Source organism: Dermochelys coriacea, chromosome 2 (genome assembly GCF_009764565.3).
Source record: "Dermochelys coriacea isolate rDerCor1 chromosome 2, rDerCor1.pri.v4, whole genome shotgun sequence".
Classification (NCBI taxonomy): Eukaryota; Metazoa; Chordata; order Testudines; family Dermochelyidae; genus Dermochelys; species Dermochelys coriacea.
In genome coordinates, this window is record NC_050069.1 from 145,023,873 (window position 1) to 145,043,535 (window position 19,663).

The window sequence follows — 19,663 nt, forward strand, 5'->3', positions numbered from 1 at the left end:
CTTGGCAGAGATTTATTGGGCTGCTTTAAATCTCAGAGTAGTTAATGGATGAATGGATCTTCCACAGCAAAGCACTCTTGCGATACACACACCAGTTTCAGCTGGGACCCTACACCAGGTTGAAGAGAAACTCAGCTGTTCTTATGGATTTCTGCATAAAGTTAAAATGCAGAATAATGTGATACCCGTATGACAGAAGTTACATCGCTTACCATTTTCAGCTAGGGAAGCCGCTTCAGAGGAACTTAGAAAACTTGTTCAAAAGGACATTATTGAAGAGACTGACTCCTCAGAATGCGTTTCACCTATAGCAGATGCAGAAGACGGATGGAGGCATTCGCCTTTGTGTGGACTTAAGGGAGCCAAATAAAGCTATTGTGATTGACAGACATCCTCTTCCTCACAGAGAAGAAGTATTTGCAGAACTCCATGAGCAAAGATGTTTCCTACTCTTGATTTGCAGTGCACATACTATCAGGTTATGTTGCATGAAGATAGCAGAGACCTCACAGCATTTATTACACATGAGGGACTATTTTGTTTTAAACATGTTCCATACAGTCTTGCATCTGCCCCAAGTGCCTTCCAAAAATGATTTCATTGATTCTGAAGAATCCACATGGAGTTCAGTGCTATATGGATGATATTATCACATTTGGAAATACTTCTGAGGAGCACGACAATAACCTGCAGTCTGTACTAAACTGCATCAGCAAAGCAGGCCTCAAGCTCAATAGGTCCAAATGCAAATTCAGACAAACTGAACTCTCCTTTCTGGGGCATACAATTTCACAGGCTGGACTAAAACCTAATCCAGATCATATCCTGGCCATTTCAAATGCTCCTCCTCCAACAGATTTGCAAACTTTTACGTTCCTTCCTAGGTCATACCTTCTGGTATGCAAAATTCATTCCCAATGATGCTTCTGTTATTGAACCGTTATGAGAATTACTATGGAGTTCAAGCTTAGTGTGGACAACTGATGCACAAGCTAGTTTTGAAATGGTGAGAGACTTGATTGTACATAGTACAGTGCTTGAACTATTCACTCTTGCTTTGCCCACAATTGTAACTACTGATGCTTCTGATTATGGACTTGAGGCTGTCCTCACACAACTTCATGAGGACAACACAGAGAGGACTTTTGCATTTGCTTCAAGGTAAGTAATGCTGAGGGGAAATATTCTACAGTCGAAAAAGAAGCACTTGCTTTTGTCTGGGTTACTGAAAAATGGAGAACTTACCTGTGGGGCCGCACATTCAAGTTGCGCACAGACCACAGCCCTTTGATGACGTTGCTCACCATGAAAGGACTGGGAAGAGCAGGATATCGTATTGCTAGATGGTCTGCAAGACTACTCTCTTTCAATTATGAACTGGAATATAAGCCTAGAAACCAAAATGTGATAGCTGATAGCCTTTCTCGCCTGCCTTTGCCTTCACCATATGGTCCACTGGAGGATGAGGATGTAATAGTTGCGCTTATTACAAGCACTCTTACTGCATTTACAAAAGAACAATTTCAAGCTGTTTGTTCAGCGTGTCCAGTTCAACAAAAACTACGGGAATTTCTGACAAAGATATGGCCCAGTCATCTTAAAAACCTTGACCCTGTTTTGCTGCCTTATTTTAGAGTTCGGGATGAACTTTCATTGCTTGATGTCTGTGTGCCACGAGGTACACACCCGCTACTTGTGCCAGAAGAATTACAGTCAAAACTTACACACTTGGCTCATGATACTCATCAAGGAACTGTCAGAACCAAACTACAACTACAGGATCTGTATTGGTGGTGGCCAGGGATGGACTCTCAAACTGAAGCACTCGTAAAATCCTGTGTCACTTGCCAAATGCATGATAAGACAGCAGTGACATGTACCCCTCCATTACAGCCTGTTCCTCTTCCTGAATCTGCATGGGAAAAAGTGGCGATTGACATTGTAGGACCCTTTTATACTGCTCCAAGTGACTGCCATTATGCCATCATTTTAATAGACTATTTCAGTAAATGGCCTGAGGTAGCGTTTACATCGCAAATCTCTTCTGCTACAGTAATTAAGTTCCTCTCTTCAGTTTTTAGCAGGGAAGGTAACCCCAAAGAACTGGTTTCAGATAATGGTAGTCAATTTACTTCCCTGGAGTTTGAAACTTTTCTAGCAGAGAGGAACATTTTACACAGAAGGTCATCCCTATATTACCCTCAAGTCAATGGGGACATCGAACGGTTTAACAGAAGTTTGAAAGAGAGTTTGCAAACAGCTAAATTGGAAGGGCAATTGTGGATAACCTTCACTACTGATTTCTTGCAAGCAACATGCCACAACGCAAAGATCACCCGCAGAGTTACTACATGGGAAACAGATGAATACTAAACTGAACATTGTTGGATTGTTAAAGGCACGACCTGAGGCCCCAACCAAGGATGATGTGAGTAAAACAGTTGAACAGAACCCAGCAAAGTATAATGCTTTCACAGACAAGCGACTGGGTGCTAAGGAACCAAAGTTTGAGTGTGGTTCCTTCGTTAGAATACGAAAACCTGGAATTTTATGCAAAGGGGACCATAAATTCACAGCTCCTTTTAAAATCATAGAGAAGACGGGACCTTACACCTATTGACTTTCTGATGGGCGGGTATGGAATGCTTATCTTGCACCTTCCTATGCACCAAGAGGATGTTATGCCAACACTCAGTCTGCATTGGATGACTTCACCATAGTATCAACACGACAAGACACTGCACTGGAGGCGCGGCTCGAGAGACGGCCTGTCACACCCAGATGACCACCTGTCTGGACTAGAAACTATGTTATGTGGTATCTACAGTGTTTTCAGTGTAATATTTCTGCCAACAGTATAGTGTCTTGTTTCATATTTGCTCCTGCGGTTAGAATAACAATGTTTATTTTAATTGGGAGAGTTTCGTAAAAGAGGAGGGAATGTGGTGTTTAGATGCTGCTTGTAATTATTAGAACTGGGAGCACTGGCTGTTGGGAGTCTGAAAGGACAGGAAACAGGAAGGGGGGGGGAGTTGAAGAGGCGGAGTGAGAGCTACCGAAGGTTCAGCAGCAGCTTGGTAAAGAGGTTTCCACTTTAAAAATAAAGTCCTGTTGAAGTTCGTTAGTACCTTGCCTGGTTGCTACAACAAAGAGCTGGGAGGCAAGTTCAATAGGAGTACAGTAACTCCTCACTTAATGTTGTCCCGGTTAACACTGTTTCATTGTTACATCACTGATCTATTAGAGAATATACTCATTTAAAGTTGCGCAATGTTTGCTTATAATGTTGTTTGGCCATGGGGGCTTGGAACCAACATGGGCTGGCAGTCCCCCTATCAGCTCCCCTCCAGCACCTCCCGCCCACTGGCAGCCCCATGGATCATCAACTCTCTCCTCCCTCCCTGTGCCTCCCGCCTGCAGCAATTAGCTGTTTCGCGGCATTCAGGAGACTGGGGTAGGGTGTGGGGAGAGCGGAGGAGTGAGAATGCAGCATGCTTGGGGGTAGGGGGTGGAGTGGGGCAGAGCTGGGGGTTTGAGCACCCCTGCCCCCGGCACTTTGGAAAGAACAGCAAGAGGAGCAGCCAGACGATCCACCCTCCTTCACCCTCTGACTGCACCACCTCAACCAAGCTTCACAACCATCATTGCTGAGTACAGCATTAAATTATTTGTTTGTTTAAAATTGTTTAAAACTTATATTGTATGTGTATATGCATATAGTTTTTTGTCTGGTGAAAAAAAATCCCTGGAACCTAACCCTCCCTCCCCCATTTACATTAATTCTTATGGGAAAATTGGATTAGCTTGAAGTTGCATTTTTCAAGAATGTAACTATAATGTTAAATGAGGAGTTACTGTACAGGAAAGGAAAGAGTCTGGGAAATAATTAAGGATGGAGAACTGGAACAGAGGAAGAGAAGCTGGGGCAGGGGCAGAGAGAAGCAGATGTGGGTGGGCGGAGGGAGGACAAGAGGTAAGGAAGGTAGACACAAGCGTATGGAAAACGGGAGCAGAAATGTCTCTAATAACCTAAGTACACTACCTTCCAGAACCTAGAACTCAGACAAGGAGTTCTCAGGCTCTGCACTCTTCTGCTCCCAGTAAATAGATCTGAAACTATCTGGCACAGTGAGTGTCTAAAGTCCCACCAGCGCATGATCTACATATTATTACTCCTGGGAGAATTTTGTGCCACTGCGTATGCACATAATTTATGTCCCCCACAGATTTCTTTGCTTCCCCAGAGAAAAATGACTTTCTGATGGGGAAGCAAAGGGAAGCCACAAGAGCGGTCACGTACCTATCCCCAGTAGCATGTTTTGGGTGCCCAGGGCAGCCAGCAGAGAGATAAATAACTGTGGTGCAGGAAGCGGGACTGGGGAAGACCCAGCTGGTGGCTCCTAGCCTGCGCTGGGTTCAGTTGCTAGTCCCGGCTGCACTGGAGAGGAGGTGACTTCCTCTTTCCCTGCACATCATCAGGGGCTAGGTCACACCCAGATTTCTCCCCCAGCTGCAGGAAGCTCTGCAAAATCCGCCCCCCCGCCATGATTCCTGCACCCACAATTCCTCAGCTGAAGGGAGAGGGATCCCTGTATAGGGATCCCTCCCCCATCTGTCCATCCCCCATATATCTAGTCCCCTTTAAACCCAGACCTTCCTGCCGAGCCTCACCCCCCCAGTCAGAACACCCCCCCAGGAGCCTCACTCCCCCTGTACTTGGACCACCCCGATGAGCCACCCGCACCCAGATCCCCGCCCCACTGAGCCCCAACCAGCTGCCCCTGGATCCCCACCCCACTGAGACCCACTCCCCCAGCATCTAGACCCTCCACTGATCTCCCCACACCCAGACCCCCCTGCCAAGCTCTATGGCCCGCACACCCAGACCCCCCCACTGAGCCCCAACCACCTTCACCTGGATCCCACCTGCAAAGTCCCATTACTGTTGCATTCAGAAACCCCCAACAAGCCCCTGTGCATCTAGATCCCCCTGCAACTGGACACCCCACTGAGCCACATGCACCCAGATTGCCCCACACAGAACCCTCTCAACCCATACCTGGATCCCCCCCACATACTTGCATCCTGCCTGCCCACACCTGGTGCACCTGGCAAGGAGGGGCAAAGCCTAGCAGTGTTTCTGGGGAAGGCCCGGTCCTTGTGCTGTGTCAGGGATGGGTGCAGCCTCACCCCTGAGTCCATGTCCGGGGGGGGAACTGCACAGTGATCTCCCACCTCTGTGCAGCCAGTGACCTGTGCTCCCCAGTGTCATGCTGGAGCCTCCATATTTACTTGACAAATAAAATTTGCAGAATTTTAAAATATTGTGCGGAGAATTTTAATTTTTTTTGGCACAGAATGCCCTCAGGAGTAACATATGCAGCCTATTACTGGTATCAGTTAATCTGGTAACAGAGTACAAATGGCAGAGGTTTGTGCTATGTATTTAAAAGTTCAGAAGCTGATTGGCCACTAGCTTAGGTAATCAGCAGGGTCTGAAATATGTGAACATGTAATTATTACTGTGTTAATGCATATGCACAGGCAGATATATTTTTGATATTTCTTAGTTTTGAGCACTTGACTTTGCAATTTTACTGTTATCTGCATGTAGTTTTTGGATGTAGCTTTTACTAATAACGATATGTGAAAAGGAAAGAAGTCAGCTTAGATCTCTGATCATAAATTAAGACTACAGGATTGGCAAGGTTTTACATGTAAACTAAGAACATTTGTTATGGAAATCATTGATAAACAACACATAATGGAACCACACAATGCCATTTTGCAGTGTCACTTTTTAGAGCCCATGTACTTTAAAACACACTAAAGCTGTATGGATTGTGTCTTGTAACTCATTCTTAGACTAACATAGTGTAAACAAACCTATTTGTCTACCTGAGGACTTGCTTACAATCATTTTGTTATTTGTGTGTGACATGACTGTCAACATTCACTTTCACTGAGAACTTACTCAAAATTATTTTCTTAAAACTACAGACAGCCTGATGGGATTGTTACACATGAAAATTAATTGTGGTCCTTGAGTTTCTAGCAATTAGGTGCAGTATACAAGTTATTCAACTGAGCAAATATTGGACACCTGCAGTGGAGAATACAATTCGTAACTACTAAGCACAATTTTTACAAATACATCCCCCTATTTCATCCTGAAATGATAGTTAATATTTAAAGGAGTCTGTACCCTTCAGTTAGAGAAGTATTGATCTTGTTCTTATCTATTCACTAACAGGATCTGATATCATTAGTAAGTGTCACCTCCAGTTCCTCCAAGGACATATATTCAATGTGTGCCTCTCTGCCTCTGAGAACAATTTACGTGTACAGACTAGCTACATTATGCTCTAAGGAATCAATGGACCAACTGAAACAATGGTTATCAAAGGTGGCACAAGAGGCACTTCTAGTTCTGTGGAGCTGCTTCTGTCACTCTGATTTCAGTATTAGAAAGTCCTGGTTATTATTTCTTCATCTCACTTTCTCTTCTACTGTGACAGATGATTGTACCGAGCCAGAGCAAGTAGACATGGAATACAGCTAGAGGAGCATAATGCTTTATTCTCTTTTTCCATGTTTATCCCAATCTGTTTTTACCCCTGATCATTAATTATTTCCATTTTCACTCCTTACTGCTAAATTCCTTTGTTCTTTCTCCTTACCTCTGCTCTGTCTTTTCAATTACTATTTTAAGGTGCACTTATCTATGAAGTCAGAAAATAGAAGAACAAACCCAAATATTTCACTAGCAGTCCCATCAGTTTGGGATATAACTACACTTAATTTCCCAGTTGTATATAAGGTTTTATACCAATTCTTAGGAGGATTTGGAGAGGTGTTGTACACATGGGGACTTAGGGCCAAATCGTGGATTCCTGTAGAAGGCCTAAAGAATCAAGTTTTGAGCAGAGGAACTTCAAAGGGCAAACGTATGAATCACAAGTGCAGCAGCTATTAGAACAATGCCTTTGAAAAAGTTGCTGCACAGTACTGCTCTTTCGCCTGCAGGGAGTGTAACGTCTCTCTGAATGGCCTATTCTATTTTCTGAAGTGGAATGGTGGACACTCCACTGCTTTTAGAGTGTTGTGCACCTATCCAAGGAGAGGCAGCAGACTCTACCATCAATTGTAGAAGAATGTGAATGTTAAAGGGAGGAGATGTAAATATACTTTTGAGCATTAATTCCATCAATGGCCTGAATCATCCTCTCATTCAATTCCTCTTCAAATCTTTTCTTCTGTGATTTTGTTCTGTAATGAAAAAAGATGAGATATTATCATAGGATCTTGATTGGAAAACCGGACTATAGTCACCAAAATGAAATTCAACAAAGACAAATGAAAGGTGCTACAGTTAGGTAGGTAAACCAAATGTACAAATACTAAATGGGAGAAAACTGGATTGACAGCAGCACTGCTGAGAAGGATCTGGGAGTTGTGATGGATCATAACCTCAACATGAGTCAGCAATGTGATGCATTTGCAGAAAAAGGCTGCATTAACAGAGGCACAGCATGCAAGTCACAGGAGGTGATAGTATCACTCTACTCAGTGCTGGTTAGGCCTGAGCTGGAGTACTGCATCCAATTTTGGACACCAATTTTTAGAAAGGATGTAGAGAAACTGGAAAGAATGCAGAGGTGAGCGACAAAGATGATCAAAGGAATGGAATGCAAGCCAGATGAGCAAAGGCTGAAGGAACAGGGTATGTTTAGTTTGGAAAAGAGGAGATTAAGAAGGGATATGATAGTTATCTTCAGCTACTTGAAAGGCCACTATAAAAAAGATGGAGAAAAGTTGTTCTCTTTTGCTACAGAGGGCAGGACAAAAGACAGTGGGTTCAAACTACAGCATAGTAGATTTAGATTAAATCTCAGGAAAACTTCCTGTCAGAAGAGTAGGACTATGGAACAGACTGTCTTCGGAGGCCATGAAAGTTTCTTCACTGGAGGTTTTTAAAAGGAGGCTGGATAGCCACATGTCTTGGATGGTTTAGACACAACAAATCCTGTATTTTGGTAGGGGTTTAGACTAGATGACCCTTGCAGTCCCTTCTAATCTTGTGATTCTATGACAATCCATCCCCCAAAGAACATATAATCTAAAAACAAAACATAAGGTGGTGCTTTAAAAACAAAAAATACTCCTGTAGAAAAATCAGAGTTGAGGAAATTTCTGTTTAAGTACTCACTTTGGGAATGTAATGAATTTATAAAAAAGAATTTCATATTCTCAGCTCCTTAAAAATACCCATGTTTGTTGCAGCTATTTTTGGTAATATTTGTCTATGTTGTGTGACTAGGTAAGAACATGCCATTCACATTCATAGGAACACTTTGTATGGTCTGATTAGAGGATCTAGAACTTTCCAGTAGCAGGTTTGGAAATAATTATCAAAATTTTATTTTCAAATATATTTCAGGTTTCTCTTTATATAGTCTGTAAAACTACTATAATGAACAAAAAGGTTCATTTTATTTTAAGTTAGCTGGGCATGGAATGGACATAATGTCTGCATGCATGGGACTCTCTTCTGTTACACCAGGCTTCACTTGTTCACTTCAAAAGTTGTGCTCTCCTAAAACCTGGAGCACCTCAAATATCTCCAGGTTTTCTTTCCACCCTTTCAAGATTAATATCCAAAATTTAAAATATAGATAGTACCTTAGATTTGAACTACCTGAACTCCTAGGGTTTATGATAACTCACAGATTTGAATTTTGGCAAGGTTAACTCAAGCACATCCTCCTTCTGAGCCATGACTTTTGGATTAGTTCTTAATAAATGAGGATCTAAAGGATGGTTCAATTGATAAGATAGCGTAGGTTTGCAGAGTATTTTCTATAGAACCCTATTACTTCTCTACTGAATGCAACTGATTTCAAAACTATTGAAATGTATCACTGATTTCATGACTATTAGGTATGTGTCAAGTGTCTATGACCTATTTCTTACAAGGAATCCAGGATAACAATAGACTTTCTTATCTAACCCTATCTAGCAAACAACTAAGAAGATGGGATTTTAAAAGAGCTGAGCGCTCACCTAACTGTTCCCTTTGACCTCACTGGGAGTGGTTGGGTGATCAGCTCCTTTGAAAATCACTACTTATTCAAGTGCCTTAAGATGGATATAGGAGCCTGATTTTAGGTTCCTATTTGTGAAAATCTTGACCATAAGCTATATTATATTTTCAGGCCAAGTTATACAATCATAGTTTTTTGAACCTTTGGAGTCTATTTTAGAGTACAATTAAAGAATAAGAAAACAAACGCATTTCCAGCATTTGAAAGAATTTCATTCTTTGAAAATACTACAATAAAATGGTTCATTCTTTCACTACAGTGCTGACATACATGATTTTCACATTCTGTGCAAACTGAAACATAACTAATCCACTTTAGCCATAAAGCCAGGATGCGTTTGTCAGGTCTTGTAGGATCAGCCAAAGGTTGGTCTTCCTATGGGATCCAGAACTGCTTCTGAATGGGAACACCTGGCTTCCTGTCAACCTTTGGATAGTGTCGGGTATTTACAGGGCATGGACATGGGAAGAGAATAAAGAGAGACCACAGATCGGATGAATTACCACCTTTGGAAAGGGAATGAAAATTTTAGTTTTGAATTGAATGGTTCTTTTAAACCAATTTATGGTACTTGTGATATCACTTATAGCAATGAAGAAAATATGTTATTTACAGGTTAGCTTTCTCAGGCTCTTACAAAGATGATACCCAGCTCTAATTTTCTTGCAATACCATGCTAATTTTATTTTCAAAGAACAGCCATACTCTTTTCTTGGTTTGGAAGTTTCCAAAATAACTTTGGGGATTTTTAAAGAACTTTTTCAGTTCACATACATCCGTTTCTTCTCATTCTTTCCTAGTAATGGAAAGTTCAGCCATGAAAAAATGACAAGTTGAGCTTTATCATGTGAATTTATAAACATTTGTCTGGCAGTAACCCAGAATATGGTACAAAACAGCACTTGAACCACAATAATATTTTCTGAAGCTACTTTATGAAGTAAGTAACACTCAAAATAACAATTGAAAAAACCCTTACCAGCAGCCCCACTAGATTTAACTGGATATCAAATATCCAGGACAATGAGGCAGCTTCACTTTCAGATGATCCACACTGTACTGTAATGCAACTTTCTATGGGGTTAGTGCTGCTTGTTGGAAGGTATGCATCCATAATTAATAAGCGCCATTTTAAAATATCTCTATTTTTACATCCAATCTCTTTGTTGGAAGGACTTGCTCTAAAAATCATATTTTGGAAAAAATGGTTCTTAATGGTGAAAGTTTTGTATCTATTGTACTTTATGTGAATAAATTTATACATACCTTTCTCTGCAGCGCTGGAAATGATACTGACCCATTGGCACATCCTAAAAAATAAAAAAAAAAAAGAAGGAAAACCCCCCTGTATCGAATGTAGAACATTCTGAAAATATTGCTCATGTTGAAAATATTTGTTAGACTATAGCGATGCAAAATTTGTCAAGAAGAAAATTCTGCAAATACATTAGTGCTAATCTGTTACCAGATCAATATATGAAGTTTTCAAACAGGTGTTAATAAGTACCAGCTTTTTCACATAATAAGTTTTAATGAAGCAGAAAAGGGGAATGATTTGGAAAATATGATTAGGCAACAAGCTTCAATGTAAATATTAAATTATTAATATGATTTGGTTGGATCCAAAAAGCTTTTTCCCTATAAGTTTTACTACTTCAGAACCTAATCATGATCCCACTGAAATCAATGCCAAAATTCTCATTGCTTCCAATGGGAGGTAGGGTTAGTCAGTGCCACTGAAAATTAAGTAACATCTAATTAAGTGCACAAATAAGCAATATGACCACTATTTTTAAATGATGATGATTTCTGACAGCAACCATTATTTTGTGACTAAATAATAGTTTGATGCTTTTTATGCTTAACATGTTGCATTCACTTCATATTTTTGTTTTGATGTACTGAACTTACTGATCAAAAATCTTGAGTTAATGAGAAGTTACATGGTTCAACCCTACATTCTCAGTGCAAGGAACATGGAATTGAATTCAAATGTTGAGTACAACCAGAATTTCCTCCCCACCACCCTTTTTTCTTTTTCAGTAGTGGATGATAGTGATGTGCAGTAATCACAGAGACATTGGGACTGAATGACAAGAAAAAAATCGCTTACCTAATAATTTACTGGTGTGCTATAGAACTATTGACCCAAATCCTCATCTATGGTTGAGGAGCCCACAATGAAGCTTGGAAAGGCAGGTGCTGTTGGCTTGTGTACTCCAGGATAACTTAGAGCAGTTAAAGAGCACAGGAAAGCCCTGGCCATGCTGCCTTTTCCCCAACTATGCCTATACTGCAGTGAGAGAGTATATCTCTCAGAGAATCTCTCTCTACTGGAGTTCTCCTCGTGTGGCTGTCTAGCACTTGCTTTTAATCCAGAAACTGCCTGCATGGTGGTGCTAAGTAACCACACTATACTCTGGGGTTGTGTCCATAAACCTAGAAAGCCCAAATTTGCTCTCCAATGTGCACACACAACTCCTGTTGATTTCAGTGAGGTTTCAGACTTGCACTGATAGCAGAATCTGGCCCTTTAGAATCTGATCCAAAGCCCATTAAGTCAATGGAAAGACTATCATTGACTTCAGTGAGCTTTGGATCTGGCCTTTAAAACTTGATCTCAAAAAAGAAACAAAATACAGAGGCATATGTTTTTGTTTAACAGGAAATTATATTTTTTTGCAGTGTTGTTGCAGCTATGTCTATCCCAGCATATTAGAGAGACAAGGTGGGTAGTACCACCAAAGTATATAATACCTTTTATTGGACCACCTTACCCGAAGAAGAGGTCCATGTAATTTCAAAAGCTTGCCTTTTTCACTAACAGAAGTTGATCCAATAAAAGATTTTACCTTATCCACCTTGTCTCAGGAAAATATAGAACATTTAATACCAAGGATTTAATTTTTCTTTCAAAATAGCTACATAGTTTGAAATTACATAAATAGGCCCATACTGTGGTACTAATCTTGCCATTTTCAGTGGTCATGCTGTCCCTGTGGTGTAAGTGTGCAAACGGCTTGGCTGCACCCCAAGATTCCAGGTACCGAGTCATGCGGACAGAGGCCCTCATCTTAGCTCCATCTAAGGTATGCCGGGGTCTGAAGTGGTGCTGAGGACTTCGCCTTTCTCCCTGAAGGGGAAAAAAAGATGAATATTTGTAGATGATTTAGTATAGTACATGCTTATATCCTGTTGTAAAACACACGTGTGCACTCACACACATGCAAGCATATGTGCACTCTCTCATGCTTTTATATGATACTATATATCCATACATTTAACTATAACTGAGAGGTGCTGAGAGCATGCAATTCCCAGTGGCTCCAATAAGAGTTGCAGAGGTTCATTTCGTCTCAGGATCTGGCCATTACTGTATATATCAAACAGAAGGTTTCTTTTCCAATCCAGGTAATATTTGTTTAGTACTTCCTGGCAACACTAAGTCAAAATCATTGTTCTCTGAGTAACATTTTGTGTACGGGTGTGTAAAAAAAGAGAGTAATATTCTGTTTAAAAACAGAATTATGGTTGACAGCATAATGCAAGTACTACTAACCTTGGGATTGATTACAAAGTAGGTTTTAACATTATGCTCCTTCAGATATGGGTCCCTTACATCTCCATCCCCTTCTTCCACTTTGTATGCTCCATTCAAATGTGCCAAGGTGACTGAAGTAATGTGAACACGGCTGAAATTATGTTTGTTAAATAAATTATTATGGAATATTAGAAATATTAATTTATAGCGGTATTTTTAACTGAAAATAAACAAAAAAATTCAAAAGTTTTCCTATATAGATTTTTGTAAATTAAAGATACAATAATTAAGGGTGCCATTTTCAAAAGTTCTTATGTGCACAAATCAGGTAGAAAGCAACAAATCTGGGGTTTTCAATATAAAAAGTATCAGCTCGACTCATACCTTCCCTCAGGAAAACAACTAACACATATTATTGATAATATTGATAAGAAGCTCTAAGTCCTGGTTAAGATTTCTTCATAAATTTCTGCCATCAATTATCTATATATTATTTATTTGATAGGAAAATGTATTAAAGTTCATGTATACAAAGCCATACCCTGGGACTCCTCCAGCTTCCATGTGGTTTGCCAATGTAACATCATGTGACCATACATCATACTGCCACTTCTGTAGCCCAATAACACCACAAAGGACATTTCCAGAATGCACTCCTACACGCATATTGATATCAACTCCAGTTGCATCTCTGACCTTCCTACAATTAAGAAGAATAATCATGTTAGGATACAACATGGGTCCATAATTTTGAATGTACAAGAAAGCCAAACAACAGTGATAATGGTATCTTATTTCATTTATCTCCAATACCAGGAGGTTACTCAGATGTTTTCTTTTGCTAAAAGGTTTACTTTTTATACGTTATCACTGTCGTCACATTTTTTGAACCATTTGTTTGCAACAAATGGTCATTCTAAAGTCCAAACTAGAATTCCCTTTTTTAATACCTATGGTAATTATTTTAGGAATAGTAAGCCATACAGAGGAGAAACTTGGCCTTCTGACTAAGCTTGAAGTGCAACTCTTTGGAAGATCTTTGTTCTATCCCAGCTCAGTTGCCAAGTATGTGAGAGATCTTCGATAACTCATGTAACGTCTCTGTACCTCAGTTAACCTATAATATTTACCTATCTCAAAAGAAGTGTTATTAATGTTTGTAAATGTTTTTAACTCCATGGAATGAAGGTGCAAAACTAATCACTTCTACACCACTCCAGTGACACAAAGCAGCTGTAGTCCTGTATATATGGCCGGTTAATACAGTGGAAAGCAGCTGAAGCACACTGGTTAATCTAACCCTCAGATTATTTTGTTAAGAGGCAGAAAACACTCACAGTACTTGTGATCCCCATGTATCAAACTTGAAAGATACTGAGCATGGGAAATCTGGTTTGGGAGGTTCAGAGTGGCAATATGAAATACTGCTACAAAGAGATCCATATAAAGTAGTTATTGTAGGGTTTGGTACATGATATTGGTAACATAGTTTAAGGGAAAGAATGATACCACATTACCTTATAGTAATGTGGGGGGAGGGATAGCTCAGTGGTTTGAGGATTGGCCTGCCAAACCCAGGGTTGTGAGCTCAATCCTTTAGGGGGCCATTTAGGGATCTGGGGCAAAAACTGGGAATTAGTCCTGCTTTGAGCAGGGGGTTGGACTAGATGACCTCCTGAAGTCCCTTCCAACCCTGATATTCTATGATTACTTGACTGTTGAATTATGGAACAAATATGGTACAGTCATTTCTCTTTCTTCTCAAGCACCAAGAATTGGCTTGGGCAGAAATGGGGCACTGGATCTAATGGATGTCTGGTTTAATCTGGTATGGCAAATCCTGTCTTCCTGTAACATTTCTGAAATGGTCTTTGGCCCGGAAGGTGAAAATTGGTAGAGTTTTATTTGACGGCCAATGCTTCAAATCATGCTTCAAAATTATTTTTATGGAAGATGGGGTTGGAGTTCTCAGATATTCTAGGCCCCATTCACTTGATAACGCATGTTTCCTTTCTACTACTGCTCTTGTATACAGTTTTTCTGCAGCTGACATACACTTTGTAAGTGATCTCTGTAAGCAGTCAGCGTAAGATAAACGCAGATTTGTTCTGCAGGACTGTAGTGCAATACATCTTTTTAACAGACTACTACAGAAAATCAACATCCTTGGGAGTTTTTTGTGCTTCAGCAGAGAACAGCAGAGAGGACAAAGTTCTCTCAGCTTTATTTATTTATTTTCTCCCCTACTTTGCATCCTTGATAGTCATTTACATCTGTGCATTGTGTTAGCCATCTGTGCAAAGTAGGTATAAAATGTTACCAAATCAGAACAGCAGTATTTAGCAAGTGCTTTGTACAGGTGGCTAACACAAGGGTCAAAGGCAGTTGAAATTTAGGCCCTAAATCTTTTTCCAATGACATCCTGACCAAAAATAAGATAGCAATTTGGCCTCTGCATTTTATTTTAGGTCACAAAGTTGACAAATCTTATGTGAAATTTGAGGATTTGAATTAGCTTGAATCTGGTTTCAAGGTCACATTTTTCTCTGTGTGGACCACAAACTCTGAGTTGGTTTTCATTCTTGACACAGAGGGTTTCTGGGAGCAGTGGGAGTAGCAATGAATCCTCATAACTCAGGCTGCCGCTGCTAACTGAAGCCCTAAGGCTACAGTTGTCTGTTACTGCCATATCCTTGCTTCACGGATGGCCAATGTATCTGTCTAGCAAAAGTTTAAGTGGGGAGCACAACTTTCCTTCCCCACACCAACTTTTCCCTGCCCCCAAATGGTGCTGTATGGGAGCATGGACAGAGCCCACAAAACTTTGCCATTTACAGAGGACTCAAATGACCTGTCAGTGCTTCTCAAATCGTTCCCTACCCAATGACCACACAGTTTCTGCTGAATAATGTGCTCTCCACAGCTGAGGAAGAGAGAGCAGAATGTGCTCCATACAGAAGTCAAAACAACAAAGAAATATGAGTATCAGAAGTCATCAGAACATTATACTGAGATTATTCCATTTTGATCTGTTATTACAGTGATTCAAAAAACAAACAAAAACACAACACAGGAAAGCTTACAAGAAATCAATTGTGTTGATCCTCAGATCATGAAACAGGCTACAGAATACTGTAAAGAAAGTAAACCATTATTTATTAAGTATTACAAAAATACAGTTTCGTAAATCAAATCATTATGAACTGTTATTGCTATTATACCCAGGACAATAAGACTGGAAGAATAAAATTTAATTGAAGAAAAGGCACTTTGAAGACACATTAGAAACAATTTCACAGAAGGAAGAACAAAATGTTTGGAGTGGCATGGAATGGGAAGTCGGTTGATGCAAAAGGTTGGAAGCAATTACTGTATATCTTGTGTAAGAACAGCTATATTAAAAGGGTTGAATCATAAAAAAAATTATTAAAATGCTTTCTTTTCTTAATATTTTTTTATGTAAGATAAAGTGCTGCTCTGGCTAACTAGTAGGCTTTTTCAGAGGAAACCAAAGCAAGTTCTTGGTTTCTTTTGGATTTCCTTAAGGAGGGATGTATTAACAAAGAAGAATTAGAAAGACTACTGTAAATTAGAGTTATGGATGCAAAATGTCTAAGGCTGTGGAACTACTCACATTTTTAAAATTAGGCATGTGCTTAAGTTCCTTGCTGATCTGGGGCCTAACTGGCTTTCCGACTTGAATAAATATGCATACAGGCAACTAGATATAGAAATTAAGAATATACACACAGAAATTCAGCAGAGCCAACTTAGGCTAGGATTTTTCAAAGGAGCCTGAGGGAGTTAAAGTGCCCAAATCCCATTTAATTTGATTTCATTTGGGATGTGGGCACTTTGGGTCCCATGAAAATCCAGTCTTAAACACATGCTGAAGTGCGTTGCTGAATCAGGACTACAGAAACTGAATGCTCACCCTATTTAAAGGGTTTTTGTTGTTCCAACAATTACTTTCATGTCAATGAAAATGTTCTCTGAACAAGAAAGAATTTCATGAGATTAAATCAAAGACAGCTGTTGAGAACCTCTAGTTGAGTAATATTTAATTGAGAAGGCCACCAGATGCTTGTGCGGGAGAGAGGTGAAGGGAAAACAACAACGGAATTTAAAATGAAATGTAGAATATTTCTTTGACATAGAATCATAGAATTGTATGACTCTGAAGGGACCTCAAGAGGTCATCTACTGCAGTCCTCTGCACTCATGGAAGAACTAATTATTCTCTAGACCATCCCTGATAAGTGTTTGTCTAATCGGCTCTTAAAAAAATCTTCAATGATGGAGATTCCACAACTTCCCAAGGCAATTAATTCCAGTGCTTAACCATCCGGACAATCAGGAAGTTTTTCCTATTGTCCACCCTAAATTCCCTTGCTGCAATTTAAGACCATTGCTTCTTGTCCTATCCTCAGATGTTACGGAGAACAATTTTTCTCCCTACTTCTTGTAACAACCTTTTATGTACTTGAAAAGGATTATCATGTCCCCTCTCAGTCTTCTCTTCTCCAGACTAAACAAACCCATTTTTTTCAATATTCCCTCACAGGACAGCACTATACCTCTTTCCCCAGCTTAGCTTTATGCTTAAGACACCCAATTGAAGTACAATTGCTGTTAGTAAAACAGGGAAGCATATGTGCATATAGCTTGATTGGAGTCGTGGGCACTGAGCTCCTTTATAAGTAAGGCAATAACTGTAAGGCATATTGACTCCATAATGTGTAATGTAGACCACAGAAGTAAAGCACTCTAAAATAAAGATGATAAGTAGGACTATTCACATATTTACATGGGAATAATCACAACTTTTTACTTCAGTTGGGATAGTCATGTGTTTAAGAACCAGGTTGAATAAGGGACTAAGACCACAGATGACTAACTAGGCTCTCTATTTTTTTTCTATCACCTAACAATTTGGTCTAATTTCTCTTTTACTTTAGGGGCCACTGAAGCTGAAATTATCCTGATATGTACAGCAAAATCTATGCACAATTGCTAGTTTTAGTATCAAAGTGCTTTACTTTTGTAGTTCAGGGCCTCAGTGTCCACATATGTGTTGACCTGAAACAACTAAAAAAAAAATTTCAAAGAGAAAAATCCTATGTATATTAGATGACATCCTTCCACGAACATTCTTTTTCCTTCTAGGTTTTGCAGTGGCAGATTTAAAGTTAGTGGGTCCTATGCACAGCTTCATTTTCACCCTCCCCCCGCTCAGGACCCAGCCAAGAAAAAGCACATTCTCTCTTATCTCTCCCCCATTTTTCATTCTTTTTTTCTGCATCCTCCTCCTATTTTTATAAGTAATAGGAAGTAAATGAAAATAAAGTGAAGTACCTTGATTGGGGCAGAGGGTTGGGTGCTGGGTGCAGGCTCTGGGCTGGGGCAGGGGTTTGCTACCCACAATTCACAATGTGTAGCGACCTCCGGCCACTCAGTCAAAACTCCTTTTGTCTTAGGTAGGGGCTTGTGATTAATTTGCCCTTAGTTATGTTAATTAAGAGTGAATTCACAGGCATCAAGAGGTCTGTGATTCATCCAGTCATCAGTACCCCTCATTTTAACAGTACAAAGCAGGAGGAAACAGGCTTTTTGGAGGCTGGTGAGTCTAACTTGGGAACTCCTTAGTCAAATGACCCCAAATCTTGGTCAAATGCTAAGTTCCCTCTAAGCTGCGCCGCCAAGCCTATCAAGGGTCGTGCAGGTGCTCAGGGCTGCGGCGGGGAGACGCGAAGGTGCCTCTTCTGTGGCCCCAGCCCAAACCTACTGTGGCCAGGGAGAGGAGCCTCATCTCCCCAGCCCAGGTGCTGCTGAGATGAGAGAGGGCTGGGGGAGTATTTTCTTCCTGCCGTGCGCCCCAGGGCAGCCTGCACCCCAAACCCCTCATCCTCGGCCCCTGCCCAGAGCTCACACCTCCAGCTGGAGTCCTCACCCCCTTGCACACCAACCTTCTGCTCCAGCTCTGAGTCCTCTCCCACACTCCAAGCCCCACAGCCCACCCCCGCCACACATCACCTCCCTGTTGATATACACAACAAAATTCATTCCGCACATGCATTGGAAAAATTAGAGGGAACCAAAATTGGTCAAATGACTTGATGCCCCCATGAAGTACACCAAATTTCAAAGCAGTTCAATTAACTGTTCAAATTTTAAAGCACTTACAAACTTTAAAGCATATGAAATGGTGGGAATGGAAACACCTCTCGTCATTTTTCTGTTTTGGTGCATGCACAGTGAAAAACAAACATACATGCATTTTCTTAAATACTTTTCTCAGTTTGGGACACCCAAAGATTTAATGGGTGTCATGCACTACGTTGAGTAAAACTCAGATTGAGACCATTTTAACCTGCATCACATCAACAGTTTGATCTCTAGCTCTGGGGGAATGCCGCCCCCCCCAACCTAGATTATTTTTTAAATGGCTGTTTATTGGGAGGCTGATATCTCTGGAATCCTGTGCTCAAACGATTCCAAATATGGGCTACTAACCCACCACTGGACCCTTCTGAGACATACCAAATTTTAAAGGAATCTGACAAAGCACATACATTTTAAAGGACTTAGAAAGGTTGACCATTAAACAGATGTTGCGGTGCGACCTTAACTATAGCAGTGCTGCCATGCCACTATAATAAAATGTCCTATTTTGTTCCCAGAAGCCAAAACAGCTGGAATAGAGAGACTGAGCAAAGTGTCATTGCCTGGAAAGCAAGAGTGCCCTTTGCTTGGTAAAATGACTGCACTGCACCTTAAGTGGAGGAGGGGGCAGGTATTGTCTGGCTCTCTGGGGGAAGGAGTATAGTGCTTTATGGGTGTGGGGTGAGTGAGAGGCTCAGGAGCTGTTGCAAAGTAGAGTGGGTTAGTGTGGTGATGCTGACCCATCCCCCAGGGACTGGCAGGGCTGGGAAGTTGTTACAGGGCAAGGCTGGTGGGAGAAGCCCCTTTTCCACAAACTAGGTGGAGCAACATCCACCCTCCCTCCCCTTGGAGGTAG

General features: G+C 40.7%; 1 protein-coding gene across 4 annotated transcripts in view; it reads right to left on the reverse strand.

Annotated features, from left to right (window-relative positions):
- Nucleotides 1-19,663, reverse strand: part of ADCY2 (adenylate cyclase 2) — a 483,719-nt gene that overhangs the window by 113,956 nt on the left and 350,100 nt on the right. For all 4 annotated transcript variants that reach the window (XR_006279108.1, XM_038390427.2, XM_043508479.1 and 1 more), the window contains exons 8-12: nucleotides 13,187-13,345; nucleotides 12,664-12,796; nucleotides 12,061-12,237; nucleotides 10,371-10,414; nucleotides 7,189-7,269 (exon numbers count right to left, since the gene is read on the reverse strand). Coding sequence is in view for 3 of the 4 variants with exons in the window: in XM_038390427.2 (XP_038246355.1) it covers nucleotides 7,189-7,269; nucleotides 10,371-10,414; nucleotides 12,061-12,237; nucleotides 12,664-12,796; nucleotides 13,187-13,345 (594 nt within the window). In the remaining variant the exon portion in view is untranslated. The remainder of the gene's footprint in view (nucleotides 1-7,188; nucleotides 7,270-10,370; nucleotides 10,415-12,060; nucleotides 12,238-12,663; nucleotides 12,797-13,186; nucleotides 13,346-19,663) is intronic.